The sequence below is a fragment of the Dromiciops gliroides genome, chromosome 3 (genome assembly GCF_019393635.1).
Source record: "Dromiciops gliroides isolate mDroGli1 chromosome 3, mDroGli1.pri, whole genome shotgun sequence".
NCBI classification, from domain to species: domain Eukaryota; kingdom Metazoa; phylum Chordata; class Mammalia; order Microbiotheria; family Microbiotheriidae; genus Dromiciops; species Dromiciops gliroides.
In genome coordinates this window covers 883291-909831 of record NC_057863.1, presented here as the reverse complement: position 1 = coordinate 909831, position 26541 = coordinate 883291, and the positions used below count along the sequence as shown (strand labels likewise).

At 56.6% G+C, this 26541-nt stretch overlaps 1 protein-coding gene across 5 annotated transcripts; it reads left to right on the top strand.

Annotated features, from left to right (window-relative positions):
• Nucleotides 1-41: 41 nt before the first annotated feature.
• Nucleotides 42-23175, top strand: KIAA0753 (KIAA0753 ortholog). 5 transcript variants are annotated; one of them, XM_043994437.1, is made up of 18 exons: nt 42-475; nt 906-1458; nt 1900-2006; nt 5336-5398; nt 5510-5710; nt 7328-7535; nt 8560-8753; nt 12182-12351; nt 12702-12821; nt 12894-13004; nt 13413-13502; nt 14569-14647; nt 16191-16277; nt 18310-18456; nt 19969-20050; nt 21456-21576; nt 21724-21948; nt 22344-23175. In XM_043994437.1, exons 1-18 carry the CDS (start codon nt 449-451, stop codon nt 22459-22461), a joined length of 2703 nt encoding a protein of 900 aa, XP_043850372.1. In that variant the 5' UTR covers nt 42-448; the 3' UTR covers nt 22462-23175. The 5 variants fall into 5 exon arrangements, 4 of the variants coding, with proteins under 4 accessions (XP_043850372.1, XP_043850374.1, XP_043850373.1 ...); XM_043994439.1 differs by lacking the exon at nt 12894-13004; XM_043994438.1 differs by lacking the exon at nt 16191-16277.
• Nucleotides 23176-26541: the final 3366 nt, after the last annotated feature.

Genomic DNA, 26541 nt, shown 5'->3' with positions numbered 1-26541 from the left:
GCTCTGCAAAGCTGGACTGTCTCTGGCCGGCCGGGGCGGGGCATCCACGTGGGGGGCGGGACGACAGCCACTTCCGGGGCCCCTCGCTCCGCCCCGCTCCACCCGAGAAGCCGGAAGTCCTATGCGGAGTCACCACGTGAGCCACCCCGGCCCACAGGACGCAGGCCGCCAGGGCGCAGCCTATGCTCATGCGCAAGGCCCCCGTCCAGGCTAGCCCGTCTCGGCTCCCGTCCACCGCTTCCCGCCTTCCCTGCTTCCCGGCAGCTCCTGCGCTGTCGTCCCGGCAACGAGCTGCGCGGCCGGAAGCGCGGGCCGGAGCACCGGGAAACACGGGGAGGAGGGGGGGGGGCGCGGAGTGGGACGCGGGAGGCAGCTAAGGGAGAGGAAGCGGGGCCGTTCCACCTCCCTGCTCCGTACTTTTGCCCAGTTCGGGCCTCTCGGGACCGCCATGGGCCCCAGCAACCTGCACACCCAGGTACCCCCGTCCCGTGCACTGTCCTCAGAAACTGGCCTGATGGGGTGGGGTGGGTCTGCTGCCCGCAGACTCTGAGGAGCCTCCTGGAGACACCCGGGTCCCAGGACGTCATCCCTGGGCGGGGGAGGAGAGGCTCTCCCCAGGCCCCAAGCACCCCCTGTGTGCCGACCCAAGGACAGGGCCCATGATAATGGGACCAGCCCGGGCGGGGGTGGGGGGCGGCTGTCCGAAGCATCCTCATCCCCCCTCCCCCCCCCCCCCGCCGTGTGTACACACACACCCAGGCACACAGACGCGTACCCTCGCCACACACGATCCCATGTGCGTGTACACAGAAGCGTGCGTGGACACGAGTGTGCATCAGCTGCAAGACACACGTAAACATGTGAAGACCCCCTCATGACCTCGTTCTGTCTTCCCCACTCCCCAGCTGCAGTTCAACAGGAACGTGCCGGCGCTGCCCGCTAATCTGGCCATCAGATACTCGGGGCCCCGGCCCATCATCATCGAGAAGCTGAGGCCCCCGAGCCGAGCCAGCCCCCCGGCGCCAGGGGAGCGGCGGGGCCCCCGGGCCTCGGGCCCCTTTTCCGCGGTCTCCGAAGAGAAGCTCAACCTGGCCCTGCACTTGGCCAAGAGAGACATCAAGAGGAAGCAATTGGAGCAGCTGCTGGGGCGCGGCCCCCCACAGCGGCAGCCCCGGGGTGCCCCCAAGGCCGCCCTCCGGGGCCAGCAGCCCCCGCCTGGGCTGGAGAAGCCGGTCCCCCTCCCCGGCCGGCAGCCCCCGCCTCCGTTGGAGACACCGGGCCCCAGGGCCAAAGTCTACCTTTCCCCGCGGCCTCTGTCCAGTTCCCCACCCACGAGGGACCCCGGCCCCCAGCCCTGCGCCCCACAGGGAGCGCAGCCTCAGAGCATACTGGAGCTCCGGCGGCTGCAGAGAGAGCTCAGCGCCTGTCTGCAGAGGATCGAGGGGATGGCCGCCAAAGGTGAGGGAGCAAGGTGGGGGCCTGGCCGGGCCCAGCCCCCCCAGCTGCTTTTTGCTCCTCCGAAATCTTGCCCAAACCTTTGCTTGAGGGCCGAGTCAAAGCCGGGATATCCCAAGGGTGGTCAGGGGCTCCCTGCAGGGGAGCCAGGAACCCTTACCCGGCTTTGCCCAAGGAGGAGCCCCCTGAAGAAGCACTCCAGCCCCTGGCTCTGCCCCTCGGGCTGCCCTTCCAGAGTTTGATCCCCTCCATTGCCAAGAGAGGGCTCCAGAGGAGGACAGGTGGTGAGGCTTCCAGCCCAGTGGGAGTCCTGCTGTTGTCACAGGGACTTCCTCTGCTGCCCAGCTGGAATCCCAGCACCACGGCCTCACAATCTGGGGCCTCACCAAAGATTCTGGAGCCCTGGCGTGGCCTCATGTCCAGCTGGGGCAAATCTCCTTTCAGATAGACCAGAGGAAGGCTTGGATCCGGATGAGGCCGAGAGAAGCCGAGTACGGAGGCAGGAGCAAGCTGCGCGAACAGCCCGCACCCTCTACTCCCTCCAGCAGCAGGTAGGGTCAGTCCCCCACGACTGGGCGTGCCAAGTGGCCCTGCCCTCCCCAGGTGCAAGGGCTCTCCCAGGCCCTTTTGTTCCTTCTGGCCCTCACTGTCTCATGTCCTGCCCCCTGACCAGGAGGCCCCTTTATCTTGTTTGTTTTTTTTTGTTTGTTTGTTTTTTGTGGGGCAATAGGGGTTAAGTGACTGGCCCAGGGTCACACAGCTAGTATGTGTCAAGTGTCTGAGGCTGGATTTGAACTCAGGTACTCCTGAATCCAGGGCCAGTGCTTTATCCACTGCACCACCTAGCTGCCCCGAGGCCCCTTTATCTTACAGAGAAAGGAGTGGAGGTGACTTGCCCAGGGTCACCAAGGTGGGATTCGTAGCCAGATTCTGCCCCTCCCTTTTTCGTGGCCTTTCCTAACATCTCCTTTGCCCAGAGCTTTGCAGAGTTTTAATTTCTTTTTTGCTACAAGCTTAGCTGCCGCAAACAAACACAAACATTTCCATACAGACCCAAGAAGGAGGTTGGTGAGGAACCATTTGTGTTGAAAAGCGGAAATGTGGCATTTTCTCTGTGGGCGCTGCCCGTCTTCCCTTGCCCTGGGGGTTCTCCCCGTGGAGAGCACATTTAGTGGGCACTTTGGGTTGTCTCCGGGGCCGTCATTAGGCACAACTTAGGTTGATGGGTAGGATTTCAGCAGTTGTCTGTGGGGGAAGGGGGGAGAGATTGCCTGATACGAGGGCCCAGCACCCATGGGTGGAGGGAGCCTCCAAAGGGGGGATCCGCCGAGGGGCTTGGAGCAGGAGAGTCACCCCAGCAGGCATGTGTAGGAGGAAGAGGTGTTGTCTGTTGGGGTCCCTGGCAGGTTGCCCTGAGTGGGCCAGGCCGGGCACATCCATCCTTTGGGATCCAGCATTTTGGGGAGTTGACTTGGGGGGGGGTGGAGGCTGGTTTTCCATTCCTTAGAAAGAATTCCAGTCTGCTTTCTGTGTGTGTGCCTCCCCTAGGAAAGGGCCTTGCTTGGTTTCTTCGTGGGGAGTCCAGGACAGCCTGTGAGGGTGGTACCTGGGGCCCTGGCTGATGGCTCTGTTTCGGGACTGAGAAGGGCTGGGATGGGGGGTGGGGGTTGTCATGGCTCGGTTCCCTGAAGTCTGCCATGGCTTCCTCTCTGTGGGGCAGAGAAACGAGGTGCCGGAGAAAGCCCAGGCGTGTCCAGTTGGAGTTGGGGGGCGGGGGGGAGGGTTCTTTCCTGCACTGGTGACTTGGGTGGATGCTGGTTTCGTTTCATCCTAGGAGATGAATGCTTTGACAGTCGCTGGTTTGGCTCTGGCCTCCCAGGAGGCGCCATCCAGGCAATATCTGAGGAGGGTTCTGTCCACCCCAGTCCCCTCATTTCCACCCTGAGAATATTGGGAAGACACCAAGCTGCTATGGGAAAACAAAATGGAAGTACCACGGCCTCCCTGGGAGTGCACAGAGGCCCCTGGCCTCTCTCTGTTGCCCTTCATTCTCTCTCATAGCCCACCCTGCCCCTCTCCTTGGCTCTTTGGGGGATCCCTGAAGCCCCACACAGTCCCTGGAAGAAAATGGGTGTTAGAGAGATGGACCTTAGTGACTTTGAGCACTGAGGTCATTCATGGCCTGGCCCAGCCCAGCCTCCTCCTCCTGCTGGACTCTGGTCCCTGCTCATTCTTCACTTGCAGGTCCAGAGCAGGGCAAGGGTCTTGATGGGTCCGATGCTGCAGGTGTGCTTCCCAGCAGTTTGGGCCAAAGTCCTCACTGGCTCCCTGCAGAGGCGAGCCTCTCTGGGCTCGGCTCTTGGCAGGCCTGGCCGTGGCCTCCAGGGGCAGCCATGAGAGGAGGGTTTCATAACGGGCCCACCTAGAAGCATGTGGAGAGAACACGAGGACAGCCTCCACAAGCCGCTTCCCAGATGCACCTGAAACCCGGAAGAGGGAATGGCGAGATGACGGTCCCAGGGCCTCCCAGAGGAGAGCCAGGGTAGGGCAGGGGCCGGTGGCAGCCGAGCTGAGGCTGCTGGAGCAGCCTGGGCCCACGGGGAGGAGTTGGTTTGGAGTGCTAAGGACCCTAGGGCAGACCCCTTTGGCTGCTGCGGAGTTTGGCTGGATGTGGGAAGACCAGTCAGTAGGCCGTTGCATCCCCTGCTCAGAGGGGACCAGGCCCACGCTGGGTGCCGGCTCTGTGTGTAGAGAGAAGGGGATGGACCTGGGAGAAGACTAGGAAGTCTGTTTTGGCTACAAGAACCCTGGGGCTCTTCGTGAAAGATCTATGGACAATTGCACATGTATAACCCAGATCTGATTGCTCACTGCCTCAGGGAGGGGCGAGGGGAGGGAAAGAAGGAGGAATGGAATCTGGGACTCAAAACTACAAATAAAAATGTTTATTATTATTAAAAAAAAAAGATCCGTGGCCCTCAAAAGCCACGGTAAAATGTCTATAGAAAATTACTTGGACAAAGGAAGGTGGGGGTGGGGTGGGGTGTGGGCTGGACTGGCCCTTCTCACCCCTGGGAGGGTTCCGTCTTCATTGAACAAGAGAGCTGGCTGAGACTTGGCCATCGAGACCCTCCCAGGAGGCAAAAGGCCTGGCCTGCACGCTGTCCGCATCTCAACAGGGGCTCTGGCCAGGCCAGGACATTCATGGCTAAACTCCAGGGGGCTCGCCTCCTGACACTGCCTGGCCTGGGCTGCTCTGGGGCTGATCCTCGAGGCTCTTGGACTGAATCCTTTGGTTCTTACGAATTTTAAATGTCACACCACGCAAACCCAATGAGAGCAAAGACCAAACTTCTCTGTCAAGACCTGGATAAAGCCTTGCATCTGGATCTCCCAGGGAGCCTGCTGTGGACTGAAGGTGCCCAGTAAATCCCAGAAACACGCCTAATGGATGACCTGGGCTGACTGCTGCAAGCTGGTGCATCTTTCTGAGGAGATGTGGGGCAAAACCCAAGCACTTAGTGCCTTCCCCAGAAGGGCTGCACAGGCCCTGGGCCTTATGAAGACCTTGCATTGTAGCTAGAGTCTGCTGCACTCTGTCTGTCTATCTGTCTATCTGTCTCTCTCTCTCTCTCTCTCTCTCTCTCTCTCTCTCTCTCTCACACACACACACACACACACACACACACACACACACACACACACACACACACCGTTTGTCCCTCACAGCTGACACAATGGGTTGGTAAGGGTCTAATGTATGTCCCATCCCTGTCCCCTGAGCAGCTCATCCTGGGCTCCTCCCTCTGAACCCCCTTGTCTCTGCCAGCTCTCTGGGCTCATTCTGCTCACTTGTTTTTTTTTCTCTTCTGATGAACAGGTAAAGGAAATCCAGGAGGAGCTGGATAAATTAAGTCCACATCGAATTAAGCACACTAAGAAGGTAAGCCCAGGGATTGGCTGAGCCTGAGGTCAGTCACCATGAACCCCGGGGGAAGGGCAGGCCCTCTGGCCCGAGTGTACCTCGGCAGCCCACCTCTCCCGTTTTCACCAGTCCAGGGCCATGTCTCGATTGGCAGCTGCCCACCGTGGAGCCATCCGAGCCTTGCAGATGTTTGTCCATCAGTTCACTGACTCAGGGGAGCACTATCGAGAACTGGGCCATCTTATTCGGCAGCTTTCCATTTGCTCTGCCAGACTGGACGCTGATCCTTCTGTACCTGACGTGGTCCTCGATCTCCTGCAGCAGATCGAGGTAGGGCCAGGGGGAGGGGGCAGGCACATGTCCTTGCCTGTGCCTCCCAGCCTCAGATGGTTTCTCCATGTGCTAGAATGAGTCCCTCCTCTCTGGCCCCTGCTGATGGAATATAAGAAACGCTCATTTACCTGGCTCGCCTGCTGCCTATAAATGAGAAGGCCTTTGCACATACGTGTGATTGTGTCCCCTGCAGAAGCCTGAGTGGCCGGCATCCATCGGGCAGACAGGATGACCAAGCTCTGCTTGTTACACTGTAGGCTGAGAGGCTCCCATGTCTGGCTGTCCCCCCCCCCCAACTGTCTAGTTCCATAACTCTCCACCACACATCTGGCTGGCAAGCTTGAGGCCCCCCTCTGAATCTGCCCATACTTGGTGGATTCCAGGGCATTTCTTGGATTCTGATCTATCTGTGGCCTTTCATTCCAGCTTTCTGTGTAAGGCCCACCTTCTGTGGCCCTGAATCCCTGTCCTTAATGATGCCTTGTTGGTAATCCGCCACCATTCCCTTAACCACACTGGGTCTCTGTGTGGGGGTTACGGGTAACAGGCAGAGTCTGAGTGTCTTCCTCCTGTCTCATCCCAGACATCTATTTTTTGTGCCCACCCAACATAGGTGTCCCAATGGGCTCATTCTGAGGCCATGTCCTGGATGACGGACACTCTTCAAACCCAAACCTGGCTTTGCTTGTGTTTGTGTGTGCACCCACATGCATGTGCATGGGGGAGTGGGGAGATGGGTTGTACTTAGAAGCGTTATTCCTCGGGGGCAGCTAGGTGGCGCAGTGGATAAAGCACAGGCCCTGAATTCAGGAGGACCAGAGTTCAAATCCAATCTCAGCCACTTGACACTTACCAGCTGTGTGACCCTGGGCAAGTCACTTAACCCTCATTGCCCTGAAAAAGAAAGAAGCATTACTCCTCGGAGCCATGAGGGGAAGCCAGATCATCTTTTCGAAAATTAATTTTAGGAGATTTTTTTTGCCATGGTGTTAGAGAAGATCTAGAAGTGTGTCCCCCTAAATCACCTCAATGATAGTGTTCTGCTGTCAGCCTCAGAAGACTCTGGGTCGTGGACTATGGGTTGGCCCCGGGTTCTTTGGGGAAGGCCTTCAAGGGAGTTTGCTTGGAGCCATAGAAACCCCCCTTGTGGAGGCCTGATGATGTGGGAGAGCAGGCACAGCTCCCCAAGCAGGCAGGTGAGTAAGGGGCTGCCTGGGCCTGTTGGGGTCTCTGTGAGCCCTTTATGTTGGTGGTGCTCACCTAGTGAACTGTCATTCAGTACAATGGTATTCGATGTTGAAATGTACCTTTTGAAGGCTAGGCTTCTGTTGGCTCCAAATAATTCCTATAAAATGCTCATTTGGGGCAATAGAAATTTAGGTATCTGTTTAAAAATCATCACATTCTATGGCTTAGGGGCATTCCTCTGTTGCGAGTAGATGGTGAAGAGGGTGTTTAATAGGGGAAGAATAGCATCGACTTTTCACGGATTCCACAGCATTTTTTGATGAGTTGAAAAGCCCCTTGCCAGGGGCTGCTGTAGGGGCCAGTCATTTCTTGGACCCTGGAATATGTCCTGAGTCTTTGTAAGAGAAATTTCACATTTCCTGGCAGGAGCTAGATTCCCTCCTGGAAAGGAAACAGCCACTTGGAAAGACAAGGAAATGCTTCCCTGGAGTTCGAAGTCAGTCTCCATTGGGTTTCCCAGTGTCCTTCACGAGGTCATTTAGCACATCACCAGCGAGAGAAAGGAAGCCCCCTGTGGCAAAGGAGAAGCTTTCTCAGGAAGGGAGGCGGTCAGTTGTGAGAAAGCTTCTGGAGGGTAAGTGTTTGGCTGGCCGGCCTCAGGAGAGCACCCGGAGGGCTTTTAGAGGCTAGCAAGAAGGCAGCGTTGCTGTTGTAGGTGGCCTTCCCTGGCTTAGATGAGATTATGCTCCGAAAACCTCAGGGACTTCTGGAAGCTGCTTTCAATAACATGGGACTGGGAGGAAGCACTGGCTTGATTCCTGCGGTCTTTCTCCGGAGAGGAGAGCTTAATACAGTAAGGGCCTCTTTTGCCTGGAGCCGGAGAGACCTGCACTGGGCTAGTGCCTTGGGAGGATCAGGAAGAAGAGTCTGGGGCCCAGACTGCTCCAGACCATCGGGATAGCAGAAGGCCCAGGTTACACCTTCATCTCTGTCCAATAATCTATGACACCTCCCCCCCCAACCCCAGGAGGGCACCCACCCCTCACCTAGCTGAGCAGAGCTCACAAAGTGCTCATTGAGAGGGCGTGTCAGTGGAAATAGAAGCAGACAGAAAGAGGGAAGAGGAGGCAAGTCAGTGTCATCCTCCCCCACGCTCCTTTTGGCCTAGGGATCCATGGCTGATGGTTTGGCTGCCATGTAGTGGGGCTTCTGGGCTCAGGGGATGGCACTCAGTACCTGGCCTAAGGACTTGGGGATGCCAGGTGAGAGAGCATGCCCAACTCCAGCAGGTGCCAAAGTCACTGGGGATCTGGCTGGCCAGCCTCTACCCCCAGCCCCAGGGGCAGGAAGTCCTTGTACAGGCCCTGAGCGGAGACCTCCTGAGCCTCCGAGGCATGGCTGGCCTGGGTGGGGTAGGGGGATTGCTGCCTGTTGCAGATGGAGCTTGGAGCAGGGCCAGGCTCACAGGGGAACCAGCTGGGTCTGAAACTGGTCCCTGACATGGCACCCCATAAAGAGGAAGGGGGTACCACACGGAAGCCCACCTCTTGGGTCATGCAGAAGGCTCCCTCATGGGGTGCTCGTGGTGGCCTGATGCCAGCGCTACTCTTCTCCCAAACTGATTGTTCCTGTGTCTCCCTTTTGTACCCTCTGGGTAGATGACCGCCCATCTTTTGCAATGAGTCCACTGTGCCAGATGCTGGGTGATGGGCTGGGAGGCCCTGAAGAAGCCCTCCCCTTCTCTGACCAGTATGCCGCCTCGACCAAAGCAAAAGCTGTGAAAAAGCGTCCTCTGACCTCTGGCGGGCCCCTCCGACGGCAAGGCCCTGTGGCAGCTGCAAAATCACAGCAAGTACGTGCGGGCACCAGGGTTCAGGATGGGGTCTGGAACAGCCGGTGGCCACCCTCCGGACCTCCAGAACCAGGGCATCTCAGATGGGCTTAATGGAGGCTCTGCGGCTCTGTCCCCGAATGGCCCTGGGGGCTCCTCAGGGTGGGTCCCAGCTGATGGCCAGCAGCATTTCGCCCCAGCGGATGGCATGGCCTGGCCAGTCTTTCCTGAAGGTCTGCGTTTGCTCAGTCACAAGTCATTTCCAGGTAGATTGTTGAGACTTTCCCCCCACCCCTCGTTGTGTTATTGTTTTCTCTCTCACTCTACCCCCCCTCCCCCCCCAAAAAAGAAAAGAAGACCCTGGTCATCACTTTGCCCAGTCAGGCCAAGGACGGGCCCATGCTAGCCATGCCGCCTAGTGTGTGTCAGGCAGGCAGGGGGCAGCCTACTTCATGATGGTGCCCCTGAGTCTTGGAGGGTGGTCACTGCCCTCTGCAATCCTTTAGATTGTCAGGCCGGGGAGGTGAGAATGAGCTTATCGGGAGTGGGCCAGGGCAGGCAGCCTCCTCAGAGCTGGTGGTAGGCAGTGCCCAAGAGAGCGGAAACTGGCTGCTCTGTTTTATGCTTTGGGAGACTGCTGCCACCGCCACCACCACCACCACCTCTGCTGCTACCTCTCTTGGGGAGCCCCACTGCAGCCTGAGATCTCAGGTCTCCGTTATGGGCAGGATGCTAGAAATGGCATCAGGGTTAGTGATGGTAAAGGGGGGCGGGGGAGGGACCTTCAGATCCCCTCAGATGCTGCCGTGCTCCTCGCTTCCTCTGTGCCCAGCTGTCTCCCAGGGCAGGCGGCAGTGGCCCCCTGGGAATGGTCAGGCCCACGTTCTGTCTGTCTGTGCTTCCCTCACCTCCTCACCCAGCCTGTCCCCCACCAGGGGCTGCTTCTGGCTTCCTTTGGGTCCAGCCACACTTCTCCACTGTCCACTCTGGCTCAGGAGGAACCATTTATGAAGTGCCTACTGTGTGCTATGCAGCCTTCAAGGTGTTGGGCTTACAAAGACAACAGTGTGAGATGCCCTGGCTGTGTCCCAGTTTGTATAATGCTGACTATCTGTACTGAGTGGATGTGAAACAGGCAGGGCTTCATGGGGGAGGAGCCGTGAGCTCACAGGTTTGGAAATCTGTGCTGGAACAGCATAGGGAGGGGTTGAAGGGGCCCTAGAGGAGATGGGCAGCAGCTGCTGGAGGCAACCTGGTCACAGCTGGGTCACTTTCAGCGTTAATTGATGTCCTTCGTATTTATGTGACAGATGTTTCTCTTGGAACAAAGTAAAACTGAGAATGCAGCGACCTCATGGTAAAGGGCATGCAGCATTCCATGTCTGTAGCCCCCCACTTTTCTATTTTGAAAAAAACAGTTAGCCTCTCCCCTGCACCAGGGGAGAATAAAAGGACAGCCTTTTGGTAGCAACTTCCATAGCCAGGTGAACCATTCTTCCCCCAGTGACCCTGCCTGCATATGGATGGGGCTGGCATGTAGAATGAGCCATCACTATCTCAAGGCAGCTCAGAGAGAGGGGGTAGGCTGAGCACTCTGCCTCTTTCCTTTGTCATGGAGGGTGTCTGGTCACCACGAGTCCTCTGGGAACACGCTGGTGGTGTTGGTGGGCACCTTCTGCTGGTTTGGCTCATTTCTTTCCTTAGAAATGTCCTCAAAATTGTTCTTTTTTATTATCTCGTGGACGTCATAGCGTGAGTGGTTCTCCTGGCTCAGCCGCCTTCCCTGCTCAGTCCCTGGGAAGCTGTCCTCACGTGGTTCACGGCACACACACCCTCTGTCCTGTTCATTCTGCCATTGTGCGTTCTCTCAGGAAGGGGCCCTCTCAAGAGGTGCTCTTGTTGGCTCAGGTGGTGTGACCAGAGGCTGTGCTCTCCAGAATGGCTGGACCCAGGCGTGCAGTAGTCGGGCTGTTTGCTGGTCTCTCTCGCTTTCCTTTTGTGGTCTTTGCCCATCTGAGGGATAGGAGGGGAAGGCCAGAACTGTTTTCCTGTGACTGGAGAGAGCCTTAGATGAGTGATCATGGGGAGGGACTCTTTTCTCTTAGACATCTCAGCCAGTTCCTACTCTCTCTTGAAAACGAGACCAGAAGAACTTGCTGCTCTGATTTTCTTTCCTAATCTCAGCTTTATTGGGTTTCCTTTCATTTTCTCTTCCTCATCTGGCATGTCGGTGTCTCTGTTTGTCAGGGCTGCTTTTGGCAGCTGCCACTCGTCACGGGCTTCCTGGTTTCTACTCTTGTGTCCCTTCAAAGCCCCTCGGCCTCCCACCTGCCCCCCATTCTCTCTCTCCCCTTCTTGGCTGGAGCACGCTCAGCACGTGTCGGGACGGGGTGGCCCCTGTCCCCTGCCCCTTCAGCTGCTGGTGCTCTGCTCGATGGCCCGTTTGGTAAGTCTGGCTTCTGACCCCTTGGCCTTTCCTAGTCGTCCATGAGGTGCCTCCAGAGCACTGCGGAGCCCCCCGCCCCCTCCATCTCCTTTGCTGGGTCAGTCCCTGCACCCTCTTCTTTCTCTGTCCTCTCTGTCTTCTATCTCACCTCCTCACAGTAGGACTTGTGTCCCCGTGCCTTATCCTGCCGCACCTGCTGCTGCCCACTGGACAGCTCCATTTTGTCCCACAGACATCTCGTGCTCTCCTTTCCTCCTGCCAGCGCTGCCCGTGCAGTCCTGGGTGATGGCAGCGACCTCCTGGGGGCCTCTGGGCTCCCAGGCTCTCCCTCTGCTTCCGCACAGTGGCCAGAATCATTCTCTCAGGAACATCCCCGGCCTCCTCTGTCAACAGGATAGAGGAGAAGGTCAGGCCAGCTCCCACCTCCCCTCCCCTCTCCATACCCTCTGTGTTTGGCCACATGACCCTTCTCTCCCACCCCCAGGCCTTTGCACAGGCTGCCCATCCCTGCCACCTCCTCCAGGCACTCCTTCCTCCTGTTACCTGGTCTCTCCTCTGTGTCAGCTCTAGCACAGTGCCTGGCCCATGAGAGGGACTGAATAAGGAAAGGCTTGGGGATGGCACTGGACACAAGTGGTCTTGTCCTCTGCAGTGGAGAATGTGGCCTTCAGAGCCATGGCTTCTGCCGTTCTGGACCCTGGTGACATCAGAAGTCACCTGGGTGTATGAGCGTGTGTGCGTGTGTGCGTGTGTGTGTGTGTGTGTGTGTGTGTGTGTGTGAGTCTGCGTGTGCATGATATACAAGCTGAGGCACACACGCGCGCGCACACACACACACACACACACACACACACACACACACACACACACACACACACCCCTCCCACTGCAGGCCCTGGGAGGAAGCCTGCCCTCAGACTCCTGGTCTAGCCCAAACCTAGGGGGTCATGGGGGAAGCTGGAAAGTGGGGCTCCCATGAATAACAGGTCAGAGTTCCCTGCAGGGACTCCACAAAGCAGAGAGGCCAAGACCCCGCCAGGCTCAGGGCCAGGACTGCCACTTCCAAAGGACAACCGTGTCATTCAGACTAAAGAGGAACCAACCCCCTATTAAGGACCATCGCACACCGTGGATCCCTCCAAACCCCACCTCCCCACCAGCCTCCCCCAAATGGTAGGTCCTGGCCTCCGAGAGAGCAAAGGGCCAAGACCTGCCTGCTGCTTTCTAGGGAGCGGGCTGGCAGAGAGAACTCTGGGAGGGCTCTGAGCTTGGCTGGTAACCGCCACCACGCGGGCCTCCTGACTGCCCAGGAGAGACCTGTCTGCACATTAGGGTGTCCATCCGGGTGTGCCCCGTGTCACAGTCCCCGGCTTCTGTCCCAGCAGGTGCAGGCCTCAAGAGATGTGGTTAGTGCCGGGGCCCCCTCTGCTGTGGGGCCGGGCCCCATCTCTGGAGGGGGCAGCTCCGCCGGGTCCTGGGGCGTGGAGAGATGGTAACAAGGGCCTATCTCTCTGCTCTCGTAGTGTTGCTTGGGGAAAGGTGAGCGCCAGCCCCAAAGATGCCGAAAGGGCGCCGTCTCCCCAACAGGAGGCAATTCGGGAGGAGAGAGCCTGCCGGGACCCCACGGAGCACGAGGCCCTCAGGTTGGCACTGACAGCCCCTCTCTGTGCACAGGCCCCAGGTTGCCCAGCCTCTCAAACTCTTCTTCTGTGTAGGGAGCTGGCTTGGCAGCGTCCCAAGACCAGTGTAGGGGGGGCCCGGCCCCAGAGGAGGGAAAAGCGAAGGAGCTGCCTTCCGGTGCCCCTGGCGCCTTCGCTACAGACGAGGTGAATGGGGGAGCCGGGCGAGGGAAGCTCCTGGGGACTCCCAGGGGCCGTGGCTTCACGGGGTGCCGGCAGCAGTCACTGCTGGCTTTATCCTTGGGGGGCCTCGAGGAGTCTGCCCAGCTCCAGTCCCTCCCCCATTCCTGGCCCTTTGGATAGGACGGTGCCCCTCCTTGAGCTGCATGGTCTCTGGGCCGATCCAAAAAGCAACAGCTCAAGCCCATGGGCCCAGGTGAAAGTGGGAGACTCTTCCCAGAGGGGCGGCTGCTGCCGGCTGCCCTGGGGTCACTGAAGCCCTCTCATCCTCACGAGGAGGCTTGGTGGAGGCGCAGCTCCGCCTTCTCATCTGGCTGGTGCCCACTGCCCTGCACATGGCCTGGGGACCGACGGGTGCCCCGTCTCCTCTCTCAGGCTCGCCTGGCTGGACGCAGAGAGTGCCCGAAGGATGAAGGAATTGGACGAGCTGAAGGTCCGAGAGATGGCTGGCATCCAGAGACTGAGGTGAGCGAGGCTGTGGGAGCCAGGGAGGGAACACCAAGGGTGTGGGTGGAGGAGGGGCATGCACACTCACATATCACTACATGTGTGTAATCACGTACGTGTACACACGCATGTGCACTCACGTATTCACACATGCAGCTACATGTACTCAGCCTCCTCCTGCGGTCATACACATGCATGCTTATATTCACTCACGGTATGTGCACACAGAGACACACTCACACATCTACAGGTGTGCACATCTACTCACGTGTTCTCACAGCCATATGCTCTCTTGCACACTCACACACTCACAATGTACTCATACACCTGTACTCTTGTACACACTCACACCTACATGTATACACACACATACAGGGTGGTCATGCACATACGTCCCCCTGACATGCTCATACATATTGACACACATGCACCCCAGACGTTGGATTACTGGTGTGCATATACACATTTCTAACACTCGCAATGTCACACACACGTTTATTTCTAAATCTGGTGTCGGGGTGGGGGTGTGTGCACGTGTTCTCTAGTATGACAATCACGTACAGTCACACCGACAGTCTAGACTGTCGGTCTAGAAGAGTCACACACTCGCGCTCGCCCCTCCTGGATACACCCGGGTGGGGGCTCTGTAAGTCCCTTTGCAGGTGCTGTGAGAGGGCGGGAGCCCCTTCTGCTCCCTCTTGGCCCAGATACCCAAGGGCCCGGCTTCAGGAAGTCCCGAGTTCCAATCCAGACTCAGACAGGCAGTAGCTGAGTGACCCTGGGCAAGTCTCTTCCCCTCTGCCTCGGTTTCCCTAAAATGGGGATCGTGGGGATCGTAGCGTTGTTGAGAGGATATTGGCGGAGCCTAGTGCCAGGCTTCCTGTCCCCTCTTGAATCCTGAGAACTTTAAAGCTTTTTCCAGAGATTAGCTGGATGCCCTGCCCTGAAGCCTGCTCAGTGGCAACTGTTTGCCCTTTTGTGGCCAGGTGACAAGCATTTATGGAGCGCCTTCTGTATGCAGGCGCCGCTAAGCCCTGGAGTTACAGAGACAGGAAGGAAAACCCACTGTTTTGTCTCCGAGCAGCTCATCCACATCAGACTTGGCAGACAAGGTGGAAAAGGCGGTGCTGGAGCGGCTGAGGCCCCTTCTGGAGCGAGCCAAGGTAATGGCGCCTGCCTGCATCCACTACGGGGCCTCAGTGGAGACGTGAGGCTCATGCCCACTCGCCTCTGCCCTGAATGAGGCTGGGCCTGCCCAGGCTCTGGGCCTCACTTCCTCTCCAGGTGCCTGTTCATGAAGCTGTCTGATCCCAGACTGTGGGCCAGCTTGACCCCCCCACCCTTCTGCTTGGGGCCCCTCGCCCAGGGGAGGCACTCGGAGTTCCTTCAGCCGGCCTCTGTGTGGCAGGAGCTGTTCTGACCAGTCCCTTTTGCTTTTGGGGTGACCTCGCCCCAGCCGGGGCCCCTCAAGCACATCCTCCCCTCGCCTCGCAGCCTTGCCCCTAACTGAGCTGAACAGCTGGTGTTTGGGACCCCTGTGGGAGATGCATGGGTGCCAGCCAGAGCAGCTCGTGGCTCATTTGGACTGGGAAGCAGGTACTGCTATTAGCATCCCATAGGACAGACCAGGAAACCGAGGCAGAATTGTAACTCAGGCCTTCTGAGCTCCCACTTCCTCTTGGAGCCGGGAGGCAAAGTGCACTCAGGGCTGGACTTGGAGTCAGTCCACGTTTATGAAATGCTGATTGTGTGCATTGCAGGCACTGTGCCAACCCTGCCCTCCAGGAACTTACAGTCTAAACTGGGGGGGGGATAACGTGCAAACGAGTAGGAAGTGATTAGCAGAGGGGAGGCCTGGGGAAGGCTTCCAGGAAAAGCTGCAGTCGTAGTTAGGGACTGAGAGGAAGTCAGAGAGGAGGAGGGGGCAGCAGGGGGACAGCCAGAGGGAATGCTCAGAGCTGACAGGTGGGACAGGCAGGAGGCCAGGGTCACTGGAGGGAAGAGGGCAGGCTGGGGAGGAAGGTGTGAGGAGCCTGGAAAGGGAGGAGGGGCACATGGGGGGTCATAGACAAGAGGGAGTCACTGGAGTTTGGAGACAGGGGGTGGGGTGAGCTGTGGGGGGACCTGTGTTGTAGTGGTTGAGAGGAGGGGGACTTGGAGGGGGCGAGACAGGGGGCAGGAAGGGCCAAGCAGACCCCTCCCTGCAGCAGCTATTGCAGTAGCCCCTGTGCGAGGGGGTGGGGTCCCTGCCCCAGGAGAGAGGATTTGATTATCTGGCCCTTCTCTTCCTGTGATTCCTGGACTGTAGGAGAGGTCTTGGAGGTAGCACAGTGATCGTTCCCCTCTGTGTCACACAAAGAGCAGTCATCCCGGCCTTGGGGGGCCAGTCGGCCAAGGGTCACCCCACAGCTGTTGTGACCACGGCCTAGCCACTGAGTGACCCTGGGCCAGTCACTTCCACTCTCTTGGTCTCCCGGCAGCCAGCTGGCTGAGTCCCTGTGAGAGCCAGGCGAGATCCTATTTGTAAAGCTTTGCAAATCTCACAGCACTCCGTCAGTGCACGCCACTGCCGCTGCTGCCGCCACTGCCTCCGCCACACCATGCCCCTCCCCCAAGACAGCTGCCTTTGGATCTTTACTCAGCCGTGTTGGACAAGCACATGGTCCGTGGGGTTCAGGATCCACTAACTTGGCTGTCTCTTGGTAGGAAGTCAACTCTCCTTTGGAAGCTGATGCGCATTTGGGGAATTACTCATCTGTACACAGAGCCCAGGCTCCAGATGTGGATAAGATGGTAGGACTGACGTGCGTCTGGACCTGGGCAGGTGGGCTCCAGCTCCGAGCTCAGATCTCCTGGCGCCCCTCATTGGTACCCAGAGGAAAGGGATCTGCCCGAGGGTCATCCAAGGCTCCATCCAGCCAAGTGTCTGCCAGGCCCAACCTTAGGGGCGATGGCAGGCCTGGGGGTGGGGTGGATCTCTTGGATGAAAACCGTTGTCCCAGATGCCCCCCCCCTCCCCCACTGGGGTTGTTCCTCAGGTTATTTCTAAAAACCCTTTGATGGGACATCCCTGTGCAGGAAGAAGCTCAAAGGCCCCCCCCCCCCCCCAGAGGCTTTGCTTTCTTTGCTGGCAGCTTCTCTGGCTATGCTGTTGGCCAGGGCATTGCTGGGTAAGACCTGGCTCTCCTGATGGCAGCAGAGATTATAAACAGAGCAAACACAGCTGGAAGGGAGCTGGAGCATGGCTGAGGAATGGCCACAGTCTGGGTCTTCGTCTGTTCCCTTTCCTGCTTGAGCGGATTGTTTGAGTAGGTCAGCTGGGAGGGGCCCGACTCCCCTTTCTACTCTGATGCTGCTCAGTCTGGACCCAGCTGGCGCTGTGACTGCACGCGGCCCACCAGGCACCGGTTCTTTTGGTGGGGTCCTTACGGCCTGCTCTGGCTCGTGCCTCCTGGCTCTGCTTAAGGAAAGCATTTCTCCTCTAGCTAGGCCCGAGCCCTGTCCTGAGGAACAGTCTCCCAGGACGGACAGCTGGGGGTTGGCAGCGAGCCTGGTTAGTCCGACCAGCCCTGCGCCCCCTCCCCAAAGGTAAGCCTGGGCTCGGGCCTGTTTTTCAGTGTATACTTCCATTATTCACTGCAGCCAAGACAGCTCCCTTGGACTATTTTTGAGGGTTAAGTGACTTGTCCAGGGTCACACAGCTAGTAAGTGTCAAGTGTCTGTGGTCAGGTTTGAACTCAGGTCCTCCTGACTCCAGGGCCGGTGCTCTATCCACTGAGCCACCCAGCTGCCCCGCTCCCTTGGACTTTTTCAAGGAGGATCACGAATTGACAGACTTATTCTCCCGACACAAAACCTCTCTCTTAGCTGAGTTTAGTCCCTGGGAGCGCGGCCCCCCCAGGCCCAAGTCCCAGGTACCCTGGCTTCTCGGGCCTCCAAGCCAGGCCCCCACCCACCGTCCCACCTTTGAGATGGGTGGGCCTCAGACTCCTGGTCTGGTAACAAGAAAACAAAGCTGGGAGCTCATGAGATCAGGGGAAGGCGTCTGGAGGAGAGAGGGACAGGAGGCCTGCCCTCCTCCCCAAAGGCCGCCCTTCACCCCAGGCCTTCCCTGAGGCCCCGTAGCTGCTCCTTCCTCCCTCCCTCCCTTCCTCTGCTTGGCCACACACTCCAACCCCCTGCACCTCTCATCTTCCTCCCTCCCTCAGGCTCTGCCCTGGTGCACATAGTAGGTACTTCCTACCCATCCCTGTTGTCTTGAAGGCAGGGGGAAAGCCTGGGATGGTTCCCGGCTCCAGGGCCATCTCCTCCCTCTGCCTCCCCTGTGACGGGCCCTTGGCATGGCCTTTGGCATGCTGGGCATTTAAGAGATGTGTGTCACCCTGGGGCGAGGCCCCATTCTCCCTCATGGAAGCTCTTTATCTTAAACCCCTGTGGGTACAGCCTCACTAAGGGAGGGAAGGGGGGGGCGGAGCACAGCCAGCCAGACCCCCTCCTCCCAAGTCCATGGGGCAGATGTTGCTGAGGTGACTCTTTTGTCTTGTTGGGGGCCTTGGGTGACTGCCAGTCCAGGCAGGCAGGTGGGGGAGCACAATGGTTAGAGCTGCTGTGCCAGGCTGTGTGACTCTGGATAAGTCACATCACTTCTCAGTCCTTACCCCAGCCCTTAAGACTTTCAGGGGGTGGAGGAGGTGCAGATCTGTGTTGGAAGAGGGCATTTCCACGCCCTTGAAGTCTCAGATCCGCTTCTGAGATGGAGCCTGACAGCATGGGGCCGTGGGGCAGCCCCCTGGTGCCTGCTGCTCATGCCTCCTCTGTGTTACAGGCACTCCCCAGTGAGGAGTTCCCTGCCTCTGCTCCCCAAGATTCAGCCCCAGACCTCCACACTCATACTCCAACTCAAGCCCTGGGTTTCCCAGATGAGAACAGCCCCAACCTTTGGATCATGATGCAGCGCATGGAGGAGATGGAAGTATGTGGCTGGAGTCCTGGAGCCCCACCCCAGGGCAGGGTGGGGCATGCCGAAGGCAGAGGGGGGGGTGTTATGGCGCCCTTGGATAGTTCTGTGTCCCTCTGTCTGTGGTCCTCTCCTTCCCAAACACGTGTGTCCTGGTCTGTTCCCAACAACAGCTGCTTAAGGCAGGGCTAGTCCTTTTTTTTTTTTTTTTTTGGTGGGGCAGTGAGGGTTAAGTGACTTGCCCAGGGTCACACAGCTAGTAAGTGTCAAATGTCTAAGGCCGGATTTGTTTTTTGTTTTTGTTTTTGTTTTTTGGGTTTTTTTTGGTGAGGCAATTGGGGTTAAGTGACTTGCCCAGGGTCACACAATTAGTAAATGTCTAAAGCCGGATTTGAACTTAGGTCCTCCTGAATCCAGGGCCGGTGCTCTATCCACTGTGCCACCTAGCTGCCCCCAGGGCTAGTCTTTTAAAGGAGGGTTGGAGGCCCTGGCGCTTTGCTTTTGTACTTTTTCCTTTCTGTGACCCTCTTCATTTGTGCCCCTAGAGGCCAGGGACCTGGGTTCAAATCGTGCTTCCCTCCCTTATCAGCTGTAGGATGGTGGCCCTTAGAATCTTTATCTGGGAGGGTTAATGTGGCCTTCAGGGCCCTGTGGTGAGCCCCTGGACCTTTCAGAGCCAGTTTCCTCCCCTCCCTATGAAATAAGGGAAAAGACAGGAAGCCCCTACATCACAGGGTCATTGTGAGGGTCAAGTGAGGTCATGCCTGGGAAACACTGTCTGCTACCAGAAACATGCTGGTCTGGCCTGGAGGGGAACGGGATGTTCTGGTCAGAGCTGGGAGCTTTTTTTGGGGGGTTTAGACTTCTGGTGGTCTGTGTATCTGACCGGATGGCCAGTTGTCTGTCTGTCTGACCGGCTGGTCAGTTGTCTGTCTTATGTGTCTGACTGGTTGGCTGGTTATCTGTCTGTCTAACCAGCTGGTCAATTGTCTCTGTCTGTCTGTCTAATTGGCTGGCTGGTTGTCTGCCTGACTGGTTGTCTTTCTGTCTCTCTATGTTTCTGACCGGCCGGCTGGGTTGTCTGTCTGTCTGACCGGCTGGTCAGTTGTCTCTGTCTGTCTGACCGGCTAGTCAGTTGTCTCTCTGTCTGTCTGTCTAACTGGCTGGCTGGCCAGTTGTCTGTTTGTGTTATGTGTCTTACTGGCTGGCTGGTTGTCTGTCTGTCTGTCTAATTGGCTGGCTAGTTGTCTGTCTAACTGGTTGTCTTTCTGTCTCTCTGTCTATGTGTTTGACTGGGTGGCCGGGTTGTCTTTCTGTCTTTCTGCCTGTCTGTCCTTCCATCTGTCTGGCTACCTGGCTAGCTATCTGGCTGGACTCGGTGTGTTTTTCTCTCTCAGATTCTGCCCCTTGTGGTCAGTGCTTGGCATTTTCCCTTCCAGTTGCACCCTCTTCCTCTCCCGTGTCTGTCTCTCTATTGGCCCTTGCCATTGGGTTGTTAACACTTGCTGTTTGTCTGCTCCTCCTTAGCAATACCAGGAGGCTGTCCGGCAGAGATTCAGTCAGATGGTCTACGCTGATCTTGATTTGGGGACCGTGACGGGGAGAAGCAGTGAGTAGCACCTCCTCTTCCTTTGGCGGGTACCCGTGGGCTTTGGGCTGTGGTTGCTAGGCTACGTGCTTTGAGCTGCCTCTGTGATGGGGGGGGGGGGGCTTGTGCTTAGCAAGGATTGTCTTTGTGGATGGCAGTTGGAAGAATGGAAGTTCTGAAGGAATAGAGGCTGGGCCCTTTGGTGCCCAGCATGATGAAGGGTAGGCTTCTGGTCGGGAAGGGCAGAGCTGCGCTTACCATTTGACTTTGCCCTCCTTGGTTGGCCAGTTTAATGAGACCACCATTCTGGCCTGTGCTGCTCTGAGAGGAGTGGTATAAAGAAGGAACCAGAGGTTCAGAGTGGGCCTCAGAGAGGATGCCCACAGTCCCTTGGCTCAGTAGTCTTTCTATGATAGGATGTACCTTGCCCAGTAAGGCTCAGTGAGGGTGTCCTTGGAGGAATTGCTGCTGCTGCCACCCCTCTCCCCTGAGACAGGGGAGCCAGAAGCTGCCACTACTTCCCCACCCAGTGAATGCTGACTCCCTCAGGCTGTGCTGCCCCATGGCCTTGGCCACTTGGAGCATCCAGGGAGCAGGCAGATGGACCAGGATCTCAGTAGCGGGCACCAGCCTCAGGCCAGCACCATCCCTTGGTGCCCCATGGGGGTTGCGGTTCTTATGTTGTCAATTTGAACTGAGCATGACTTACCAAGCAAGCAGGCATTTGTTACGCAGCCTCTATGTGCCAGGCTCTGGAAGCCAAGGGCAGAAGTGACACCATCTCTGCTATCCCGATGTTGATTACTTTTTGAAACAAAGGCGGGGGGCAGCTAGGTGGCACAGTAGATAAAGCACCGGCCTTGTATTTAGGAGGACCTGAGTTCAAATCCAACCTCAGACACTTGACACTTACTTGCTGTGTGACCCTGGGCAAGTCACTTAACCCCCATTGCCCCGCAAAACCAAACCAAACCAAACCAAAACAAAACAAAAAAAAAACAAAGAGGGAGGGAGGAAGGCCATGGAGAGATCACAGGTCACTCTGGGAGAGTTTCTGTGGTAGCCAGTCTGCAGAGGGCTGGGTGGAGTGACATGAGGGAGGGAGGCAGCACCTAGAGACAGCTTTGTCCAGGAGTGAGTTTCGCCGAGGAAAGCGGGGGATATGTGGGGTGAGAGGCTCTCCCCTGGTGACTCGGGCATGTTTGTGATGATGGGAGAAGGGGTGTGAGGGACGGGCCGGAGGGCAGATGTGGATGGGGTGGCCATCTCCTTATCATTGACTGGAGAAATGGAAGAGTGTGTTGTGGGGGAGCCAGGGGCTCACCTAGGTCATGCCTTTGATTTCTTGGAAATCTCCCAGGCCTCTGCAAGCCAGGGGGGCTGTGGCCCGTGTTAGATCACGCAGCTTTTCCTTGTCCTGCTGTAGACCAAAGAGGCCCGGCAGTAGATGAAAGGCCAAGGCCGCCTTCCCCCATCCAGCTCACCAAGAAAGCAGTGAGCAGGAAGCCCGAAGTCAACATTGTGCTGGAAAAACCTCTGGATGAGAAGTGAGTGAGGGCCAAAGACGGGAGGGTCCTCATGGGGGCGGATCCTGGTGGGGGGGGCAAATCCTTGTGGGGGGTGAGCTGGGGCTTGGCCCAGTGCCTCAGGGAAGGGAGGAAATTCTAACCGCCTCTTTTCTGGGGCATTTCCAGGGATTTTGATGAGAGTCTGGACATGGAAGAAAGAGGGGAGAAAAGGGCCCCGCTTCGGCCCGCATCTTCAGCGGCCCCTCAGCAGCCAGAGGGCAGCATCCTCCTGTCGGTGCCAAGGGAGATGCTGCGGAGCCTTGGCGATTATGGAGACAGCTACCAGCAGCACCTGCGCACCATCTCTCATGAATCCGTAGGCACTTTCAACCCGTGGATCATAGTGGAGAGGTCAGTGGTGCTAAGGCCCCCACCTCGGCCGGCCAGGGCACGGGGAGCCTCCTGCTGACTAAGGCTGGCCAGGAGTCTGCTCACAGGGGCCTCTGGGGTGGGCAGGCTGGACGTGGCCCCGCCACAAGGGGCAACTACAGAGCTGCTGGGCCCGAAGATTGTGTGCTAGCTGCCCCTCTCCGTGCAAAGAGTTTCAATGTGGCTTTTTGGGGGGTAGCGGGAGCTTCCTTGTTTGGGGGGAACTCTCTTCTGAGGTGTCCGACTCCTGCAGGCGGCCCCCACTTTGTGTGACAGCCAAGTTTGCTGGGTGGGGGCAGGGGAGGAGTGGGCTTCCTCCTGCCCCTGCCCTTGCCCCTGCCCCTGCCCCTGCCCCACCCCTGCTGTTTCTCCCGCAGCCTGGCTGAAGAGCTGGTGGAGGAGGCCCTGGAAGACGTGGCGGCTGAGCTCCAGGACGTGTGCGAGGATTATGCCGAGGCCGTGTTCACGTCCGAGTTCTTGGAACCCTCAAAGTGAAGGCCAGGGCCGTGGCCCTGCTGGGAACGTTCCTCCCAAATCTTCCCTTGAGTCTGTTCCCCCTTGAAATGAAGCCTGGCAGTGCCTGCCGTCCTCTGCTCACTGTGTCTGGTCACCTTGTAAGGGGTGTGAGGGCAGGGAGGCCAAGGCAGCCCACCTGCTCCCTGAGTGCTGCTCAGAGGAGGAGCTGGGGGAGGGGGGACCCATGGGCCTGTGGGGCCAGGGGCAGGGCCAGGGCAGCTCCTCCTCGCTCCCTAGCCCAGGGAACGTCTGCCTTGTGAGGAAGGGCTCAGCACTCCTCGGCCAGCTGGAGTGGCAGGAGCCTGACTGGCACACCCAGGGCCAATAGCAGGCGCAGTTGCCACTCCTCCCGGGGAGCCTGGAATAGGAGACACCCATAGGAGAGGGCCAAGCTGGGGAGCAGACCTGAGTGATCAGGGCTCCTGGCCTCAGGAGCCCTTTGGCAGTGGGGCTGTGGGTGGGCCTTACGGTGGTGGGGAGGGGGGTCAGCAGCTTGTCTGTCTCCGTGCCCAGTGGGTGGGCTTGGTGGTGGCTTTAGAACCTTGGCACAAATAGCCCGTGACCCCAGAACCTCCCAGGCCTTTCTGGGGGGGTGGCAGGAGGCTCACCGTGCAGCTTCCCCCTTTGGAGGGAACCTCAGGAGCCCCTGAGTTGGTGTACCCATTTTTGAAGGGCTGATGATGTTGTTTTAAAATAAAGTCATTGTTTTGGAAAACATCTCTGAGAAATTCCACCCCATCCCTGAGGGTGGGTGAACCGACTGCTTGTGATGCTCTGTAGAGGGCTTTTGTCAGTGAGCTCATCGTTGGCATAAAAACCAATGGTGGAAACTTCAGGTTTTGTGGGTTGCGACTTCCCTTGTCCCTGGACTCCTGCCCTGCTCATGGGCCCCCTCGTGTGGTTAGGGTCTTCCCAGGCCTCAGTCCTGAGCAGTCAGGCCATGGCCTCTCTGCATGGAGGGCTCCTGGGGCTAAACAGATCTCCCAGCTCACACCAAGGACCCTACGGGAGCCAGTGAGACAGTAGCTACCAGTCATGGTGGCCCAGGCTAGCCCACAGACATGTCTTAATCCCAATAGACCTGACATGTTGCCCCGCTCCCAGAAAGGCTTTGGGCCAGCCAAGAGGCATTAGGAGCTCCCTCTGTGCAAGGCTTGTATGATGCATAGAGAGATCTCACAGACGGGAAACCGCTGCCCTGTCCGCTGGGAGTTTGTGTTCCCTGGGTTGGTCGTACCAAGGAAGTGCCAAGTGGCTGGCAGGGAGGGGCGACCTGAAAGGCCTTCACTGAGCCCTGCAGAAAAGCAGGGATTCTGCAAGGGACGGTTCTCCCTGTCAGGATGAACCCGGAAGGGGCCCACACAGATACCCAGGTGGGGGTGGGAGCCGTGGCAGCCCCGAGAGGTAAGAAGAAAGGACCTGGCTCAGCCTCACGTTTTACAAATGAGGAAACTGAGGAAGCCCAGACACAGCAAGGGGCCTGCCCAGGGTAGGTTCAGGCCATTTGGAGAGAACATGCCCCCTGCACCAGTCTGGAGACAGAGCCAACTGTGGCCTTCAGGCAGGTGGGGTTCAGGAGCTGATGGCCAGAGGCACCTCCCTCCTCCCTCCCCCCTCGACCCTCACACTGGCCAAAGAATCCCATAGTCTGGGGCTCTTTGTGTTTCAAAGCACAAAAATGAGAGGTTATGTGGAAGCATGAGCACTCATCTTCTGTCTGTCTGAGCACAACCCTGGGACCAGAGATTGGTGTCCATCCTTCTGGACAGGAGGGTCATGATCTTGTCATCCATGAAGAGGACTCGCTTGGGGTTGAGCTTATAAGCCAGTCAGTCACCATGGCCTTAGACCTGGGATTTCATCAGCGTGCAGAACTTCCAGTGTGGAAACGCCTGCCCCATTGGAGATCTATAGTCCAGAGAATCACCCAGAGCACTGAGTGCCCAAATCTAGAGCCACCCTAGGCCAGGTGCACCACAGCCCTGATCTCCCTTGCCCATCTTGTCTTCCATGAGGCTGCCAAGGTGACTTTCTGAGCACATTGCTCCTGCCCCACCATCACTTGAAAGGCAAACTCTCCTTGCTTGGCCCTCACTCACCTCTCCAGCCTCGCTCCTGCCCAGGCTGGATTCTCCCCATTCCTCAACCAGCAGCCTCCTCCCATCTCTGGCCCCACAAGAATTTATCTCCACAGGGTCTTGAATGGCAGCTATTTCTTCAGAAATCAAGTCCAACCCCTTCATTTTACAGGCAGGGCGACTGAGGCTCAGGGATGCTACGTGACAGCCTAGTCAGAGTCACAGTTGTGTGTGTGTGGCCATGACTGCTGCTCGCCGATCATTTTTCTCACAAACAGTAGATGAGTTTTGTCCCTGAAATCTAGGGGAACTCTGCCTGTAGCAATAAATACTCTGCTCCCAGTCTAGCGACCCTGTCCAAAAAGAGACTTGACCTTGTCCTTGGCATTTCCCATTCTCTTCTAGCTGTTTATTAACCTGTCTTTTAATGCCATATTCCAGAATGTTGTGAGGAATTGAAGTCAAGTTTGCCAGGAAAGCATTGGCTCTTTCCAAGACTCAAGGATCCCTGGAGATCTTTCAAAGATCGCTCACTTCCCTCCCTGGGGCTCAGCAATCACCCCCATGCCCTGGGATTTAGCTCCTCTGAACCCGGTGACTTCAGCTGGGGGCTCTTTTATGAACTCCCTACTTACCTCAAGGATCTACTCTCTCTTAACCAAACATGGTCCCAAAGCCAATCATTCCCTTGGGACAGAAAACAGGAGCCAAATACAAGCTGATTGGCTCTCCCTTCTTTGTCACCTGGTATTATCTCATCCATCCCTAGCAGCTGTTGAGCCCCCTTGGTCCAATATCCTACACTGAAAAAGAACACACACACACACACACACACACACACACACACACATACACACACACACACACACACAAATTGGGTCTCGTTGCTTTCCTCTTCTCTCAGTGTGTCCTGACCTTCAGCCTGCCTAACCCAACTCTTAGAGTGTATTTCACTTTGGCATTTCTCCTCTGCTCCCTCCTACTCTTATGTCCATCTTATGAATTTTTAAAAAATCTGATTTGTGGGGGCAGCCCACAAATGGTAGTGAAGTGGATAAAGCACCAGCCCTGGATTCAGGAGGACCTGAGTTCAAATCCAGCCTCAGACACTTGACACTTACTAGCTGTGTGACCCTGGGCCAGTCACTTAACCCTCATAGCTCTGCAAAAAAAAGTAATAAAAATAAATTAAAATCATTGTAGACAATATAAAATACTTAGGAGTCTACCTACCAAGACAAACCCAGGGACTATGTGAACACAACTATAAAACACTTCTCACATAAAGTCAGACTTCAAAAATTGGAAAAATATTAATTGCTCATAAGTAGGCTTAGCCTATATAATAAAAATGACAAGTCTATCTAAATTAATATATTCAATGCCATACCAATCAAACTGTCAGAAGCATTTTATACAGCTAGAAAAAAAAGAACAAAATTCATCTGAAAGAACAAAAGCTCAAGGATATCGAGGGAATCATGGAAAAAATTCAAAAGGAGGTCTAGTTGTACTAGATCGCAAAACTATCATAAAGCAGTAATTAGCAAGACAATTGGGAATTGGCTAAGAAACAGAGTGGCAGATCAGTGGGAAAAATTAGATACAAATTATATTATAGTAAATGATCATAGTAATTTAATATATGATAAACCCAAAGATCCAAGCTTTTGAAACAAAAACTCATTATTTGACAAAAACTGCTGGGAAAACTGGAAAACAGTATGGCAGAAACGAGATAGTGACCAGCATCTCACACTGCATGCCAAGATAAGGTCAAAATGGGTACATGATTTACACATAAATGTTAATATAAGCAAATAAAGAGAGCTTGGAATAATTTATGTCAGATTTATGGATTAGGGAACAATATAGAGAAGATATAGAGAACATTACAAAATGTAAAATAGATAATTTTCATTTTATAAAATTTAAAAGTTTTTTTCACAAACAAAACCAATGCAACCAAAATTATAAGGAA

What these genes read in the sequence shown, in the direction of transcription:
- KIAA0753 (XM_043994437.1), top strand. Translation starts at nt 449, where the DNA reads ATGGGCCCCAGCAACCTGCACACCCAG. An exon ending in CCACCAGCCTCCCCCAAATG is followed by an intron (nt 12,352 to 12,701) that starts GTAGGTCCTGGC and finishes CTGCTCTCGTAG; the next exon opens with TGTTGCTTGGGGAAAGGTGA. An exon ending in CCCTTCTGGAGCGAGCCAAG is followed by an intron (nt 14,648 to 16,190) that starts GTAATGGCGCCT and finishes GTCTCTTGGTAG; the next exon opens with GAAGTCAACTCTCCTTTGGA.